General features: G+C 47.8%; 1 protein-coding gene across 2 annotated transcripts in view; it reads right to left on the bottom strand.

The window, feature by feature from the left end:
- Positions 1-9848, bottom strand: part of PPIL2 (peptidylprolyl isomerase like 2) — a 365149-nt gene extending 355301 nt beyond the window's left edge. The window contains exon 1 of one of the 2 annotated variants that reach the window (XM_086942651.1): positions 9641-9848. In XM_086942651.1, the coding sequence (XP_086798777.1) occupies positions 9641-9672 (32 nt within the window). In that variant the 5' untranslated portion in view covers positions 9673-9848. The remainder of the gene's footprint in view (positions 1-9640) is intronic. The other variant, XM_086942650.1, reaches the window with a different exon arrangement.
- Positions 9849-19252: the final 9404 nt, after the last annotated feature.

Raw genomic sequence — 19252 nt, 5'->3', positions numbered from 1 at the left:
GATTTGTAGTTGCACTTGCATCACATCTGGGTGACTCGCAAATTTCTATCTGCTCAGCTATTGCGTTTCTACCACAACTGAACAGGTCCTTCAATTTTAAGGTTCCTATAAAAGAGTCAAAATGTAAACGCTTATACAGTATTTATGCCTCATGGGACAACACTGATGGCCAGGCAGCAACTTGCATGGACTTCATAAATTCTTATGGTCGGTTAGCCCTTCTAGGGAGTCCTCAATGAACGTCCTGCAGGGCCCCACTTCCAGCTATGCACTGTGCTGATATTGCCTTGGAGCAATAAATAAGCAGAGTCTTCATAAACCAATGGCCCGAGATAGATGTGCAGAGGCTCCGTAAACCCATGGCCACGAGAAAGATGTGCAGAGTCTTCGTAAACCCATGATCCCGAGATAGATGTACAGAGACTTTGTAAACCTATAGCCTCGAGATAGATGTGCAGAGGCTCTTTAAACCTGCGGCCACGAGATAGATGCGCAGAGTCTTCATAAACCATTGGCCCGAGATAGATGTGCAGAGGCTTCGCAAACCTATGGCCACAAGAAAGATGTGCAGAGTCTTCGTAAACCCATGACCCAGAGATAGATGTGCAGAGTCTTCGCAAACCCATGACCCAGAGATAGATGTGCAGAGTCTTCGCAAACCCATGACCCAGAGATAGATGTGCAGAGTCTTCGCGAACCCATGACCCAGAGATAGATGTGCAGAGTCTTCGCAAACCCATGGCCACGAGAAAGATGTGCAGAGTCTTTGTAAACCCATGATCCAGAGATAGAGGTGCAGTGTCTTCGTAAACCCATGGCCATGAGAAACATGTGCAGGGCCTTCGTAAACCCATGGCCCGAGATAGATGTGCAGAGGCTCCGTAACCCCACGGCCCCATAAACCCATGGCCCGAGATAGATGCGCAGAGTCTTTGTAAACCTATGGCCCGAGATAGATGTGCAGAGCCTTCGCAAACCTACCGCCCGAGATAGATGCGCAGAGTCTTTGTAAACCCACGGCCCCAAGACAGATGTGCAGAGTCTTTGTAAACCCATGTCCCAGAGATAGATGCGCAGAGCCTTCATAAACCCATGCCCCTAGATAGATGCGCACAGTCTTTGTAAACCCATGGCCCGAGATAGATGTGCAGAGGCTCCGTAACCCCACGGCCCCATAAACCCATGGCCCGAGATAGATGCGCACAGTCTTTGTAAACCCATGGCCCGAGATAGATGTGCAGAGGCTCCGTAACCCCACGGCCCCATAAACCCATGGCCCGAGATAGATGCGCACAGTCTTTGTAAACCCATGGCCCAAGATAGATGCGCACAGTCTTTGTAAACCCATGCCCCTAGATAGATGCGCACAGTCTTTGTAAACCCATGGCCCGAGATAGATGTGCAGAGGCTCTTTAAACCTACGGCCCGAGATAGATGCTCAGAGTCCTCGTAAATCCACTGCCACAATTATGGGCTATCAAAGCATAACTTTACTTGTTCCTTCCTCAGGTGAGAGGGTAGATAAAATGCCTTCTTAGTTATGCAATGCTTTCTCTTAGCTACATGTTTTCTACGTGTTCTATGTAACAATGGCTGTAAAGCCTACAATGTTTACAACATCTCACATATACCCAGCACAAGTACGCTTCTCAGGTGGCAACCGTGATGTTCCCAAATTACCCAACCCCAAGAAAAGCAACACAAGACAATGAACTGATGATATCCTATTTCAGCTAGCAAACCTGGGGAGGGAGACACCCAACGTTTCTATACTAAAAACATATGATCAAAGAAAGACATAAAGGCTGCAATTTCCGAAGTCTCCTTAGTCTTTCAGAAAAATTGAAAGACGTGCATTTGATAGAGGCTCGCACTAGCTCAACTTTTTAGAATACATTTGTATTGCCATTATAAGTAATACGATTCAATTAAGCTTCACCATCACACATAATCCAATTATAATTATACAGTAAGTTTGCCATTTTTTGCCAAGACACAAATCACGTTTCAATCATAACCAGGGTCGGACTGGAACACAAAATAGGCCTGGGCGCCAAAACAAAAGTGGCCCCTGTTAGCAAATCATGACAGTTTTGAACTTGTAAAGACATACTATAGGTGTTTTGCAAGGTGTATGAGACTGCATACATTTGAATTTGCTGCAGGCAATGTTTGTGGTAATATCAGGGAAATCAAAAGTAAAAACCAGCCCACCCGACCATAAAACCAACGCTAAACAGGCAAAAAGTTGCCCACACTCTGACCTGTCAGACAGCCCTTCTGGCAATGGCAAATTGCTCCATATGCCAGTCTGATCCCGATTATATAATCATCTTGAGTTATTTTCACCCTTTCCCAGTTCCACACTGATTCTCCAAATCTTAGCATGTTTCTGAGGGCAGCCCATGAATTTGTAGAAGGGGTCTCTGGCGCCATCCAGCTGTTGATACCCAATGGCCACACCTCCAGGCTCAGCACACCTTAATTCTGCCAATTTCGGCAACATACATTTTTGCAATAATTTAGGAAAGTAAATTATGAACACTTTATCTTTATCTGTAACATCTAAATCAAAGAAGATGTGCAGAAGTGTCAGTTCTGGGTTGTCATCTATTTTCCAGGCTGTTCCCTTTTTAAGGCCACAAAAAAATATTTTTCTAGAAGGGTCTAATTCTACTACACTGCCAGATGATATGAAAAGCTCACCCTTCTCTTCTCCAAATCTAAGATAATTTGGGGATGAAGTCTTTCCAAACTGCTGTAGCCTATATGCTTGTCTCAATGTATTCATCTATTTTCTTCACCTAATAGTGACCAAGAGAAAGACCAACTTGCACCTAGAACATTTTTAGAACTTTCTTGTGTTGACTTTTGCATCACAGTTTGTTTACTAGTGGGTGCAATGGCTTCACTTACATCTAATAATAAATCCTGGTCTATTCTATCCATGCTTATTTATAATTCGCCATGCCAAAGCATAACATGCGAGACGTTTGGACAGCAATAAGAGCACAAACAGAACCAACCTCATACATTTCTAAAGTACAGCCACCTCAAAAGCATAATCTCCTCCTCAAACTAACATATCAGGACAGTTTACAACATATTAGCGTAGGCATACCACATCGCCATACACATAAAACAGTATCAAAGCTTTATAATTTCCCAACAAGGCTGTTGAACTTAACAGTTACTGCTGCAGGACAATCGACAACCATTTCCTCTGCAGAAATAAAACACACACACATTCGCACACTGCACTGCAAAGACTTGATGCAGGGCCCAACAAATATTCTTCCCTTCAATGGATAAAGACCATTACTAAACCGTACACCGGACAGACAACCTTTTCTGGCTAAACACAATGACCTTGGATAACGAGCGTTAGGAGGATTAAAATGGTGCAAAGGATTTTTACATCACATGCCAACATTGTAAAAAACACTATGCTTAAAAGAAGTAAAAAACAAAATTACAACCTAATGTAAATAAATTGGCAATTGTGATGATAGACAGGAAAGGAACTTGGAGCGACATTTGTCACAGTGAATGCAGAGATAAACAGGAATGGAGTGACTCAAAACTCAGACACCCATTTCAAATGTGGTAAATGTGAAGATAACAGGAATGGAGCAACTAAAAATACATGCGCTTGAGTACGAGCAGAAACCAATACAAAACAAGCATTGGAAATGCAATAGGTCTCGCACCATTAGAGTTAGTGCTTTTAGAATTGTTTATGGGTTTTTCTTGTAAATGTTTAGCATTTTTGTTTCCTGTAGCCAATGCTAAAGTATTACAAATAAAAAAAAAGCCATAAACATTTCTAAAAGCTCTAACTGAAATGGTCTGAGAACTATTGCACTGTGTGAGGGTGAGGGTGAGTGAGGGTGAGGGTGAGTGAGGGTGAGTGAGGGTGAGTGAGGGTGAGTGAGGGTGAGTGAGGGTGAGTGAGGGTGAGTGAGGGTGAGTGAGGGTGAGTGAGGGTGAGTGAGGGTGAGTGAGGGTGAGTGAGGGTGAGTGAGGGTGAGTGAGGGTGAGTGAGGGTGAGTGAGGGGTTGAGGGTGAGTGAGAGTGAGGGTGAGTGAGAGTGAGAGTGAGGGTGAGTGAGAGTGAGGGTGAGTGAGAGTGAGGGTGAGTGAGAGTGAGGGTGAGTGAGAGTGAGGGTGAGTGAGAGTGAGGGTGAGTGAGAGTGAGGGTGAGTGAGAGTGAGGGTGAGTGAGGGTGAGGGTGAGTGAGGGTGAGTGAGGGTGAGGGAGGTTGAGGGTGAGGTGTTGAGGGTGAGTGAGGGTGAGGGTGAGTGAGGGTGAGTGAGGGTGAGTGAGGTGTTGAGGGTGAGTGAGGGTGAGGGTGAGTGAGGGTGAGGGTGAGTGAGGGTGAGTGAGGTGTTGAGGGTGAGTGAGGGTGAGGGTGAGTGAGGGTGAGGGGTTTTGGGTGAGTGAGGGTGAGGGGGAGTAGTTGAGGCTGAGTGAGGGGTTGAGGGTGAGGGGTTGAGGGTGAGGGGTTGAGGGTGAGGGGTTGAGGGTGAGGGGTTGAGGGTGAGTGAGTGAGGGTGAGGGGTTGAGGGTGAGTGAGGGTGGGTGAGGGGTTGAGGGTGAGTGCGGATGAGTGAGTGAGGGTGAGTGAGAGTGAGGGTGAGTGAGGGTTTGAGGGTGAGGGGTTGAGGGTGAGTGAGGGTTTGAGGGTGAGGGGTTGAGGGTGAGGGTGAGGGGGGGGAGGGATCGAGAGGGAGGGGTTGAGGGTGAGTGAGGGTGAGTGAGTGAGGGTGAGGGGTTGAGGGTGAGTGAGTGAGGGTGAGGGGTTGAGGGTGGGTGGGTGAGGGGTTGAGGGTGAGTGAGTGAGGGTGAGGGGTTGAGGGTGAGTGAGGGTGAGGGGGAGTGAGGGTGAGGGTGAGTGAGGGTGAGGGTGAGTGAGGGTGAGGGGGAGTGAGGGTGAGGGGTTGAGGGTGACATCGGGCTGACGTCAGCTGGGCCCCGGAGTGAAAGGGCACCGTCTGGATTAATAAGCAGCACGGCCGAGTCCATGGCAACACTCATTTAGGCGCCGAACAATATCCGACATGTCTGCAAGGCTGAATGCGAAACGGTTCGCCAGTGTGTCGTCTGATGGGTTTTCACCCCGAATTAATTTGAAGGCGCTTGTGTGGGAGGGGCGGCGGGTGTACTTGGCCTACAGCAAGGAACCTGCACACACTGGTCTGGTCTATGAAATCTAAGAACTACACATTTAAATAAAATTTAAAAAAAGGAAGCGACAAAGGAAATAAGTCTAATTAAGCCTTTATACATTTTAAAAAGAAAGTCAATTAATCGCAAACGTAAAGCAGACAAACGCAGAGATTCTAAACCCTACTTAAGGCAGGTATACATACACCCATGCTCACATACCGGAGGTCTACCTGAGAAAACGTCCTGCTACAAGGAATGTTGTCTTTCATGGCTTCCTGTAGATGTCCTCCTGCAAGTCAGTTTCCTGCGACATTGCGCTCAAACTCCTGCTATCCCTTATTAAACAAGCACTGGCGATGCCAATGGGCGCGAAGGGGTGGTGCGGGTGGAGAAGAGAAGCAATAGGTGAGAAAACAACATAGAGCGAGTTGGGAGAATGACAGACGAGATAGAACCAGGGAAGTGCACGAGGGAGAGCGCAACATGGAAAGGGGCTGGGAGAAGCACATGGATGACAGAGCAACTGGAGAGAAGTACACAAGGGAGACAGCTGGTAAAAGCAAGCACTTTCATGGCGTGCAACACATCGTGGAGGGCATGTTGGTGATCGGCTGGTGGTGGAGGGAAGGGGATACATGATACTGAAAGACGTCTACCTGGAGAGGAGGTGGGTTGGGGGAATTCCTAACACCTCAGGAGGCCTGCGAGACGTTTAGAGTGGGCTGGACAGTTTTTGCAGTATGCAAGGATTGTAATTACTAAAAAGACGAAACCGTGTTAATGGCTGTAGGGTGGGGGAAAGGAGGGAAGAGAGAGAAGGGGAGGGGGGAGGAGAAATGCGACACGGCGGGCAGGGGAGGGGGCGGAGCGGGGAGAGGGAACAGACGGAGGGAAGGCAGATAAGGGGTGGGGGGAGGAGAAATGCGGAGGGAAGAGAGAGAAGGGGAGGGATTGTGATCTGGATTCCAGGTCTCGAGTCTGGGCTTTTATTACAAATTACTGTTATTTGGTTCATTAGTCCAATCCAGTAGCATGGCAGAGCCTCGTAAGGGTGCAGCTGATTTACATGTGCTAATTAAATGTTTTACTAGTACTCGTTTCAGCTGCGCTTTCTGTATAGGGTGCATTTAATTATGAGTCAATAGGGCGCTGATTGTTCGAGACGCTTCGATAAATTTACGTTGCGGACATTGGCCTGCTACACGCTCCACCTTTGAAACGGAAGTATGGCATGTTGTCATTGTGACAGGAATGTGCCTTTAAACTTGATAAAAAAATAATTACCAGCTTTCTCGTCACATCCTTTTGAAGCTCCAATGGCACAGGAGAAGCATAGGGAGGAGGCAGTTGTGGCCGAGGAGAGGGAGCGAAGAGCAGCTGCTCGGAATGGGAAGCAGTTAACAAGGGAGGAGTTGCAAGACATCGTGCAGAAGTAAAGGCGTGTTAACGAGCAGTGATCAGCTCTGCAAGGGGCACCAATTATGAAAAATAAAGGCATGCCTAAAGTGAAAGTGGAACTTTTAATAAAGACCTGATGTTTTTTAAAAGTGAACACATAGAGCCGCGGATACAGAAAAGGCACGCAGCCACAATTGTTTAAGTGAAAGTTCGGCAGGTTGCGCTTTGAAAATTAAAGACTGTGTTTTATAATTGTAAAAGAAAACAAGTTTAAGAAAAAAAAAAGTACACTGGGAGGGGGGAGGAGAAACACGAGAGACGGCCTGCGGCCGTCAAAGTGAAAGTACGGCCGGCAGAGGGCATTGCTGTGGGGAGGGGGGAGGAGAAATGCGACACGGAGGGGAGGGGAGGGGGCGGAGCGGGGGTGTGGGAGGAGTGCGGGAACAGACGGCGAGGGGAGGAGAGTAGGAGGAGGAGAGTAGGGGAGGCACGGCCTAGCGGCCGTGGCTGGGGGCATGTGCATGCGCATTGAGCTTAAATTTCTCGTACACTGCAAGGAATCGCCACAATTCCTTGCAAGTTGGATAAAGAGTGGATAAGCCACCATAGACTCGCAAGCTCGATGCGCATGCGCATCGACAGGCGAGACCTAAAAATAGTGCACCGAAACAAACAAATGGTTGAAAGTGAAAGCTTACTAGTAATAGGGCTGTGCTCCATGGGAGGAAGCAAGAAACCGAAGGGAGTGACAAAGAACACACCTTAACCAGATGAAAGCAAGCCTTTTATAAGTGCACACGAAGTAACAAATAGAAAACGATGGGCAGGCTGTGAGCCCACAGAGTAAATACAACATGTCTTGAAGAGAGAGCTCATGCACTGTCTAGGCGAGGCCTAAAAATGGTTCCAGTCAATGAGAAATTCCAGAACTGTCCAATACGGACTCCTACACTCCAAAAAAGCTACAAGACCACACTACTGGTAGAGATTTTCAACATAAATGATAACAGTATAGCAAAACAGTTTACCACAAAGCAGAACCTCAAACTGGTGACCGATTACTAAGTACATGCTAACAATCACAGACTAGAGATAGGAAGGAGATGGCTCACACATATTTAGAAAGAAGAAGCAGACCAGATGTGTCAACAGATACCTGAGCCTTGTGAAAAGTGGGCTTCCCCAACATATATGATATTAGAGGAAAAACAGACCTGCTATTGTGAGGAATTGACCTGCAGATCACAGACTTCTTACAGCTTCAAAATGAACACAAGATTTGCAGACTGCACAGGGATATCTCAGAGGTGTCAGAAAATGTAGCACAGTACTTGTCACTCGTGACCCATCTGAGAGAATCAGACCCTGGTTTAAAAACGTGGCAACACTCCCGAATCCACAAAAGTTTAGGAAATGTGTAAAAACATAAGTCAGGCTAATGATTTTTAGATTGTGCAGTTGGGAGAGCGAACAAAGACTTATTAACAAGGTGTCAGAGGAGAGGATGCTGGCAGGTGTAGAGTTTGGCAGAGTCCCATGGTAAATACAAGAAGGATATGGGGAAGATGGGGCTATAAGGGCTCTGGTTGTACAAGTTATAGAGGAAAAGATATGAGCAGTCCATTAAGACATCAAGTTGCTGCAGGAGTGCACTGAATGATGCAAGCTGCAGGATTTCCTTGTATGAGCTAGCAGGTCTGTCAGGGTGCAAGAAGAGGTGGACCCTGCAGTGTGAAAATAAAGGCAGGCTGCTGCGGTTTAGGAGCAGTGAGTACTAATGGTGGACGCTGCGCATTACCACTACAAGTTAAGTGCTTGGAGTGCAAAGAGTGAGTGGTACAGGGAGAGTGTGCATGGGTACAGACCGTGTACTATACGCTGTACTATAAAGACAGAGCGTGCAGGTGGTGTATGGCAAAGGCAGAGGTTGCAGAGGATACAGGCTGTGTCCTGTAAAGGCAGAGTGCGTAAGGGCAGAGACAAGAGTATTGGCTGTGTTCTGTGCAGGATACATAAGCTACATGTTGTGTATGGTACAGGCTCTGATTTTTCAGACAGGAGTATAGGTTCTTTGCACTACATACCGTGCAGTACAGCAAGGGGCACACACTCTGTTCGGTACGGGCATTGTGTAAGGGTACAGGATGCGCAAGGTACAAGCTCTGTGATCTAAAGGCTAGGTTACAGGCGCTCAATGCAGGGATCCAGGCTGCCTACAGTACAGGCAGGCTGTGTATGGTTCCTGGTCTGTGTTTAACAAGCAGGGGTACGGGTTATGTGCAACACAAAGGGTGCAGGGAGCATAGGTTGTCTGAAGTACAGGTAGGAAGTGCGCAATGCAGGCTCTGTGTTTTACAAGTAGGAGTACAGGCTCGATGCAGGACAGACAGTGTGCAGGGGTATAGGGTGCGTGCGTGTGTGTGTGTGTGATACAGACTGTTTCACAAGCAGCGGTACAGGTTCTGTGTTTTACAGGCAGGGATGCAGGCTTTGCGTTTTACAGAGGGGTGCAGGCTTTGCGTTTTACAGAGGGGTGCAGGCTCTGTGTTCTACAGGCAGGGGTGCAGGTTCTGTGTTCTACAGGCAGGGGTGCAGGCTCTGTTTTACAGGCAGGTGTACAGGCTCTGTTTTACAGTCAGGGGTGCAGGTCTGGATTTTAAAAGCATGGGTAGAGGTCCTGTGCTTTACATGTATGGGTAGAGGCTCTGTGTTTTGCAGGCAGGGGTACAGGCTCCGTTTTTTACATGTTCTGTGTTTTACAGGTATGGGTATAGGCTCTGTGTTTAACAGGCAGGTGTACAGGTTCTGTTCTACAAGCATGAATAGAGATTCTTGTGTTTTACATGCACGGGCACCGGCAGGAATACACAACAGGCTCAGTTTGACATGAAGGGGAGCACTACAGGCTCTCTTTAGGGAGAGTACATGCTGTCTGCGGTGTAGAGGCAGAGTGTGCAGTACGAGCAGAGGGTGCAGTCTCAGTGTGCCGAGGTTAGAAGATAATATACGTTAAACACCGAGGGTCGACCCAGACCGGTACCTGCGCTGTTCTAGCGGTTAGAAGAATAACTCACATCTTGTCCTTCTGATGCTGCCGCTTCCCCATGGTGGCGGTCGGGTCCTGGTCTCGGTGAGACGACCGGGGGCTGCTGCCAGAAACTGGTCCGTGTGTGCACCGGGAGGAGTGGCGGAGCGACGGTTCAGCACCGGAGAGGACTCAACAGCGGTCCTCTAAGCAGACCGGAAGTCACCGCCACCGCCATCTTGTAGCGGAGCAGGGTCAGGGTCCTGCCCCCGCAGCCTAACGGATACGACCGAGAGAACGTTGAAACACAAGAAACGAGAAAAAACTATTGTAGAGGGCTAAATATCCAGATTACCGCTAATTAATTCTGTCATTCATCAGAAACTATGACAATGTATTTTATAAGCGTTATTATTTTCCATTTTCCATTTAATGTACTATAATTCTAATTATGTGAAATACATAGCTTTCGTTCAAGTGACTAACTCTCCTATGGGGTGGTTCCCGCAGTAAACAATGTTTAGAGAGGCATGCAAAGATGGTCTCTCAGTCCCTACAACTGGAAGTCCTTCTTCTGCTTCGCTAACCTTCCATACTCACTTCCAGGATCCATAGACGGCCACGGACACAGTTGTAATCAAGGACTAGAGCGACATCTTAGCACGCAAAGTGTACCCCCACCGGGCGCCATGTTACTGTGGAATACTTCACTTTCTCTTTCTAAAGTGGGCTTCTGCCAAACGTAGGTAATGGAAGTGGATGAGGCACTTTGTGTATCATTTTGTAAGTTTGTTATAAATGCTGTGTTTTAAGATTGTAGAAATGTTCGAAATCAGTGCTTTTAGAACCACACCCCACTTTTTAGGATGACAAACTTTCACGACCCAGGTAGCTTAAATGGACATGAGTGGGGTACATTTTTAATGTAACTAAAACTAAATCATCATATGCTATGGCGCTGCCATTTATATAGACTGCACATTTCCCATTCCAATGGTCACTACGTTTGCAGTAGTGTGGCTCACTGGTTAGAGGCGGCAGACCCGAGAGCAGAGGACGGCCCGGGACCAGGGTTCGATTCCCGGCGCGGCAGGTTTCTGGACCAGGGTCAGCGGACTCGATAATTCTCTCGCCTCGGTGCCCACTCTGATCAGCGATCACACTCGGCAACTCTGGGCATAAGCTTGCCTCATCTGCACTAACGGCCCCACCAGACTGCCGGGGATGCCTGGTCTCACCCTGGAGATACCCATTAAGGGACCATCTCCCAGGGAAGCCAGGAAGGGTTTCGCAGCGGTCGAAGCGCGGAGATACTCCTCCGGGAGTCTATCCTAGCGCTATATAAACCCACAATTAATTAATTAATTCACTTTTACTGATAAAACTATATTGCACACAAACGATATTGTGTGAAAATAGGGTTTTCATGAATAATTATCACTAATCCATCACTAAGTAAAGTGTCTTCATTTATTTCGACCCTATTCAAATCTTTGCTTCCATCACACATATGAATTACAAAACAATTTGCTTCATTTTTGCTTTCCTAACTGCTCAATGTGTAAAGTTAATTTACAGGTATTTAAATTTTGTTGTGTTATGAAAAATGGCATCTTACAGCTTTTCCTTTCTCTGTATCCTAGAAAGGTTGTCACATAATTCACTCTACTTTTCTTTCCCCGACTGCAAAGTGACAGGAGTTTATAAACACTAATCCCCATTAAAAACAAATAAGCAGCAAGTTGTCGAAAGGCATAGCCTGACATTTGATCTCTGTCTTTGAAACACAGCAAATATAACAAGATAAATACAGAATTTAAAGGCTTTGTTATTTATTGCTTGGACTTTCATGAGCCAACAAACATCAGCTCACAACCTGTGGGAAACACTGCTCTCAAATGTGGAATTCAATTGAGTTAGAAACTGCTACACTGTTCTTCAGATTTTCACAGGTACGTTTCTGTTACTGTAACACGAGGCTGTGGTTTTATGAAATAGATTGTTTTCTTAAGGAACATATCAGCTTACTGTTGTCACTATCACCGCCTCATGACACCAGGAAACTGGACTTGTAGCACAACCTATAAGGCTGCCAAGATGTGAACATTTGGTGGCATGATCAGTACCTTTGTGCCAAAGCAAGTAAAAACATTTTGGATAATCAGCAACAGGTGACATCTTATCCTCTTTAACATATAAATTAACGACAACAAATATATGATCACATCAAAGTTGTTTTATAACAATTTTCTTTGTTCCTTCACAATTTTTTAAACGAACAAGAGGTTGAAGTGCTGAGTTACAAAAAGAATACAGGACATTTACACAACAACAAATAACAAACTGTTATTAACTACTATCCAGAACCTCACAACATAAATAAATAGCCTCAATATTGCTCTAAGAAAGATTTCAACCCTAGGGATTGCAACGATCTGAAGGTGTTCACTCCTGTTGCTTTCAAGATGGAGCTATAAAATATGAGCATCTCATTGGTACAGGATACACACAAAATGCTCAACTCACCCTCATTTTCAGTGTCACCCATGTTAAGATCTCCCCCCAACATGGCAAATCCTTTACACAAAGTTAGTGGTTCAAGTGACCTGCAAGCCTCCCCTAATCCAGAAAGTTCCTAACTCCAATGACTTAAATTATTATTATTAATAAGCTTATAGAGCGCACAACTAACCCCAATGGGGGTTTCCCGGCACTGAGGGGATCAGGAAATGCTAAGGTTAGGTAATGGTTGCCGGGTCGCTGGAGGCTAAGGGAGACTGAAGAGCCAGGTTTTCAGAGCCCTTCGGAAAGTGAATTCTGAATCGGTCTTTCTTAAGTGTTCTGGCAAGGAGTTCCACAGGGTTGCCGTTCTAACGGAGCAGGAGCGGCCTCCTATTCTGGATCTTAAAAAACGTGGGGTGACAAGGTGTTCAAGAAGGTTGGATAGTAGAGTTGTAGCCTAACGATATTTACGCACTCTCTTTCTTAGGTATTGAGGGCCGATCTCATTGAGTGCCCAGAAGGCTAGTGTCAGTGCCTTGAATTCAGTTCTTCTCTTGACCGGTAACCAATGAAAACTACGTAGATGAGGGGAAATGTGATGCCTCACTGGAACGTTTCTGATAAGCCTGGCTGCCGCGTTCTGCACCATCTGCAGTTTCCTAAACAGACAAGCTGGCAGGCCCAGGTACAGACTGTTAGCGTAGTCAAGTTGTGACGTAATCAACGCATGAACTATAGCTTTCCTGCAGTCCATGGGTAGGAAGTGCAGGAATCTCCGTAGAGCCTTTATTTTCCAAAAGCAAGATGAGGAGACATGGCTTATCTGGGTCTTGCATGATAGGGTGGTGTCCAGTTTAAAACCCAGATTCCTGCTGATGGAACTGGGAGGGGGGGGGGGGTTGAGCTCTACCAGCCACCAGAGGTCGGAAGATGGGGGGGGGAAAGTTGATTAAAAAATAGTACCTCTGTTTTATGTGTTCAGCTTTAGGCAGTTAGCGGTCATCCATGTTGAGATGTCCATGAGACACTGCCTAAAGTTGGAAAATGCAGTCTTGGTGCTGTCTGTCATCAGCGTATGATATTATCTCAACCCCATGTTGAAATAAAATGGAAAACCAGCCTAAAGCACTGGACATCACCCCTCTTTGGAGACTATATGGGTTGAGAGGTATGCATACACCATAGAATACACGAAGAAACAAAAACAGGTTTAGCCTGAACTCCTGAATTTTCTAGTAAAAATGGTTGTGTGTTAGGCATTTTCCTCTTGGTAGTGGTAATATATGTATTGCCTAGATTACATCATTATCTACAATAAACGCTACAGCAATAAATACATTCTTGCTGACCTAAAACTCAAAAAGTAAAAGAAATGTTAGTCACAGCCAAAACTCATAAGCATTACAAGGTGCATATATAGTGAAATGACAAAGCTATTTAAACCTACATAAAATGTATATTAAAACCAGTTTAAAAAATATTAATTTTTGGGGGGCGTGGCTAGCAGCCAACGATGGCGGCCGCAGCTTAGGGAGGCTCCCGTGACAAGGCGGCTTCCCACATAAATCCGTAATATTTATCCGATCAATTTCAGTGCCTGAAGGGGTGGACCAGATCCGGGGTCCGTGCGGCGCCCAGCGGAGCACTTCTAAGACGGCAGCGGTCCGGAAACAGCCGGCAAGACGCAAAGAGAGGAGGGGCCTACCATACTCCCGGCGGCAGCGGTGCAGTGGACGGACTGAATCCGACCGGAAGCGGTGTCTCGGCGGGTGCGGCTGGCCGGAAGCGCCGGTCCTTCGGAGAAGCTGCCAGTCAATGATCGGAACCCTTTCATGAGCCCCGAAGGACTGGGCGGTGACCAGCAGTGGTGAGCGCTGCAGGGAGAACAACTCGGAACGCACCGCAGAAGACGCCGCGGCTCAAGGGGGCGGAACCGCCATCTTGGGCGCCGGACGCACATCGTGAGTTGAGACCCTGAGGATTAGTAGCGGGCCCCGCGGTATCGATACACTTGGTTTGCTGCAGTCGGGGTTGACCCCCGGGTGAGTGAACGGCGGTCCGCTGTACTTGCGGGAACATTTAAGGGTGCATCATCAAGAAGACGCGGTGCAGGCGCTTTGAGTGCTGGCGGAGAGTCGGGACCCCCCCCCCTCTTACTGAAGGGACACGAATGACGACAGGCAGCATGAAGGCAGAGCGCCTACATTAGGGAGAGGGGACTCCGGGTCGGTGGCACACAGGAACACAGGGCAGCGCACGACAAAGCATAATACACCCCGGATGGACTGATCACAGTACAGTGCATTTTTGCAGACTCAGCCAGCCGCCTGAGCTGAGACGCTGTTCGGAGACACGGACAAAGAGTGCAGAATCCTTTGCACCTGAACGGGGATGGGGGGCCACCCCAATTGCTTTTCACTTGCGCGGAACACTGCCCGAACCCGCATTACCACCAGAGGAAGATTCAGAGGACGAGGACCCACTGGGTGAAGCAGGTTCCACGCACTGCGGAGAAAACATCGCAACCACTGCATAGACGGCAACAAGTGGGCAGGTGATCAGCTCTCTCTTTGTCCAAGTACCGAACCACTGTGGGGGACAGAAACGCTCTTCGCCAGTGGATCATGGCGAACAGAGGCCCCAAACACAGCTCCACGCAGGCCAAGCTTGACAAATTCGCCTATGAGAGGCAGACTCCTCCCCATGAACAACGCAAGCCCACAGGGAAAATGACGGAAACCGAAGGAACGAAGAAGGCCACACTGGAGGACGTTTTAGCGGCACTGGCCCAGGTGCAAGTGACGGTGGGGGCTACGGCTACTGAGGTTACCTTGATACATGCTGACCTCCAGAAGATGAATGAGAGGGTTAAACAAGTTGAGGTGGTGACCAAATCCTTAGTCGAAGATGTGTCCGAACTACAAACGGAAACGGAGAAACTGCAAACAGACAACAAAATACTCAGAGAAAAACTAGACGATCAGGAAGGGCGCTCTCGACGCAACAACGTCCGAATTTTAGGCGTGCCGGAATCTGAAGATACAGGAGCAATGGACCTCTACGTGGAGGAAATGATCAAAACCAGGCTCCAGCCTAAAGGACTCTCACATTTTTTTCGGTGGAACGGGCCCACAGGGTGCCGGGGGGTAAACCCAAGACAGGAGGACCGCCAAGGCCAATACTAGCAAGGCTATTCAACTTCAGGGATCGTGACGCTATCTTGCAGGCGGCAAGAGTAGCGCCTGCCATCCAAATTCAGAACTCAAGGATAGCCTTCTTCCCAGACTATACGGCGGAGGTCTCAAGGAAGAGGAGAACGTTTCTTGAGGTGAAAAAGACATTGAGAGAAAAGGAATTGCCCTACTCGATGCTCTTTCCGGCCCGGCTGCGAGTGGTAGTGGACAAAAAGGTATGGTTTTTCGACTCCCCAGATGCGGCCAGGGATTGGCTTGAGGGTTGGCGCACTACGGACCAGCCGCGGAGAACGCATAGGTCAAACCACGGACGCAGGGAAGGTAGCCAGACAGGATCGCAAACGTCAGGTCGGGGAGGAGCGGAGAGCTCCCCATCTCGTGGATTTGCAGGGGCCGGAGGAGAAGAATGACCTGAACTTTAGAAACTATGATGGCTGCTGTCGTTGATCATTGACATACTGGTTTACAGCTGCATATGGACGCTGGCAGGACTAGCCCCGGAAGTACGCAGGGATGCCGCCTGCTCGGGGAGACACTCTCCCCCTACACGCAAGTACTCTGGTTGTGGGATGGGTTAAGCACTCTGCTCAGTTGGGGGGGCGGGCAGTTGAAAGTCCGTTAGGCAGGGGTGCAGGGAGGGGGGGGAAAGGGGCGGGTTGTTTTAACACAGTTGGGAATACACATGTAAGGTCAAAGACAAATGCTATGTTTCTGCACGATTTGACAAAAGGTTGGTATAGGCAGCAATTGTCTAGCTCCTCCACAAGGACCCTCAGCTATTTACTGAACAGGTACGCAGCCAGCACCCATGACACAATCCATGTCAGGTATATCATGGACCCCATAATTCCAAATGGCTGATGACCCAGTTCCCGGAGTGGGGAGAGTAGACACAGAGTCACAGGGCTCATCCCTACGATTACTGACTTGGAATGTGAGAGGGCTGGGGGATAAGGTAAAACGAGGGTTGGTACTAACCGCACTTAAGAGACAGAAACCCACCATAGCACTACTACAGGAGACACATTTGACGGGGGGCAACCAAGGCCATGGATAGAAGAGGCTATAAGATGATGATACACTCAGACTTCACGTCGGGGTCCAGGGGGGACTGGTATTCTGATTCAGAAAGCCTCAAGGTTTATCCCACTACAAACTAAGACAGATGATCAAGGTTGCTTCGCAGCACTGCAGGGACAGTGGGAGGGTAAGCTTCTCAACTTAGTTTCCGTGTATATCCCACCGGCACTTCACTCCGTGCAACTCCCGAAACTGGGAGATTTTATACTGACTCTTCCCGAGGGGGAGGTGTTTCTTGGGGGGGACTTCAACGCCATTTTAGATACACAACTTGACAGGTTTCCAACACCGGTTCCCACGGGAGGACCCCCCGCCTCCAACGGTTCCTGACAGCCATGGGTCTCACTGATGTTTGGAGGTACATTCACCCCAATGCGAGGCAATACACCTTCCACTCCGCAGCGCACGGCAGTATGTCAAGAATCGACCACTTCCTGACCCTGGGAGTGTCAGGTCCCAATGTCCTCAGGATGGTACGATGCCAAAAGGGTTCCACCTCTCGATAACCTCTGGGTCTGACAATAACAGACACACAGTGGGGATCAAGCGAGGGATAACAGGAACTGCAGGGCAGGAACGGGAGGGCGGAGAAGCTGAAATGAGAACAAGAAGCAAACAATCACATTCTGTCTCGTAACCTATATAACCTAACTTCTTACACTTCTCTACTCTGTACCGCCCTATGGCTAAACTCTAGTTACCTGGAGGGTAGGATAGGGTTGGCTTTGCCTGGCCTTCAGATGGTAGAAAATAACAGCACAATCCTAGGAACACAAGACACTGCGTGTTAATTATTGCACAGTTCTACATGTAATATCTCCCTATGGTATCATTCACATACCAGTGTTGCTAATAGCAGGGGCTTCAACAGAGGGCAGAATGGAAAACAGCCAGCCAGGCGAAGCTCATTATACCCCTGTTGTGAAAAGATAAGTAAACAGCAAATAACAGACTTTTGCTTCTGTAGAACTTCACACATAAACGACTTCTGGGTTACGTCACCCAAAGCCTCACTGTCTTTACACCCGGCTGGTAAGGTCCTGCACCAGCGAGCATACAGTACATGAAATGTTTCCCCAAAGAAAAGCAGTCTTCCAGTTCAAAGAAAACAAGGTTCTTTAAATCACCCCCCACAGATGCGCAGTCTCTGCAGACGGGTATCTCAAGTAATAACTCTAGCACATCCACTGCGCGTGTTAAGATAATCAAAAGTCAAAGCGTAAGGCTTAAATCTGTAGCCTCCTCGTAAAACCTAAATACCAGCAAGAGCCTAACTAGGATTAGGCAAAATCCGAATAACAAGGACGACTGGTCTCTGATCACGAAGCCACTGGAAAGGCTCCGCTAACCGCCAAGAGGAACTTCCCCTGAGCGGAACACGCTACAAAAGAACACAGCAAGGAACGCGAAGGAATAATGAAAAGCACCAAAAAAGGATACGCAGCCACAATCCTGGACTGGGGATCCTACCGTAACATCAATCCGGACACAGAATATACGGCGAGGCGATGCAGGATTCACTCCGTCTTGAACTTCCTGAAACTGACGTCATCGCCAGACGCGTCGCTCTCCCCCGGGAATCATGGGATGTGTAGTCTTTCCCGGAAACATGGCTCTGGACAGTGTTCATAGCGTCCCACCTCCGTGGGTCGTAACAGTACATCCCTCCCCAGAAGAACACTGACAGAGACATGGCTTGTGGGGGAAACGTTTGTGGAACAGCCGAACATACTTGGGAGCATGAACACCTGATGCAGGTTCCCACGAATTCTCATCATTACCGTACCCCTTCCAAGCCACTAAATACCACAATCTGGTACGATAGATTTTGGAATCCACGATACCCCTCACTTCATGCTCCTCCTCACCATTGACCTCAACAGGAGCAGGCCTGCTCTTCTTACCCACCCTTGCAGGTTTGACTAGTGATACATGAAATGCTGGATGTATACGCAAGGAGGAAGGCAAAGCCAATTTCACCACCACAGGATTCACCAGTTTCAGAACTTTGTAAGGACCTATGTACTTAGGATTGAATACACTGTACCTCCTGAATCTTATGTTCTTTGTGGATAACCATACATAGTCACCTTTTTGGTACACTGGACCGATCTGCCTGTGCTTATCGACATAGGTTTTGTATCTTGCCTTGGCTAGTGTTAATTGCCCCTTAACTTTCAACCAGATCTCCTGGAGATCCCGCACCCTTTCCTGAACTTCGGGGACAGGGGACGCAGAAGCAGGGTGATGGAACGGAGTGAAATTAGGATGAAAGCCATATGTGCAGTAAAAAGGGGCATGTTTGGTGGACCCATGAACAGCGCTGTTGTAAGCTATTTCAGCCAACCATAACCGTCCCACCCAATCCTCATTAGTGACATCCACATAGCATCTCAAATACTGCTTCAAGGTTTGATTTGCCCTTTCCGTCTGCCCATCTGTTTGAGGATGGAAACTTGTGGATGTACTGGATGTTATACCTAAAGCCTTACACCACGTTTTCCAAAATTTTGCTGTAAACTGACTTCCCCTGTCGGATACAATCACCTTGGGCAACCCATGTAACCTCACTATGTTTTGGAGGATCAGATGTGCCAACACACTAGCAGATGGTACTTTCTTGCAAGCAATAAAATGCGCCATTTTGGTCAGATAATCCACTACCACTAGGATGGTGGTACACCCCTGATCTATTGGCATACCTACCACAAAGTCCATAGAGATGCATTCCCATGGGACATCAGGCGTGGGGAGCGGCTGTAATAAACCTGACTGTTTTGTATGCAACGTTTTCATCTGGTTGCAAACCGGACACTCTGCCACCCACTTTGTCACATCTCTTTTGATGTTTGGCCACCAAAACTGTCTTTGTATCCTCTCAAGCG

Source organism: Lissotriton vulgaris, chromosome 11, assembly GCF_964263255.1.
Source record: "Lissotriton vulgaris chromosome 11, aLisVul1.2, whole genome shotgun sequence".
In the NCBI taxonomy this organism is placed as follows: Eukaryota; Metazoa; Chordata; class Amphibia; order Caudata; family Salamandridae; genus Lissotriton; species Lissotriton vulgaris.
This window is presented reverse-complemented; position numbering and strand designations above follow the sequence as displayed.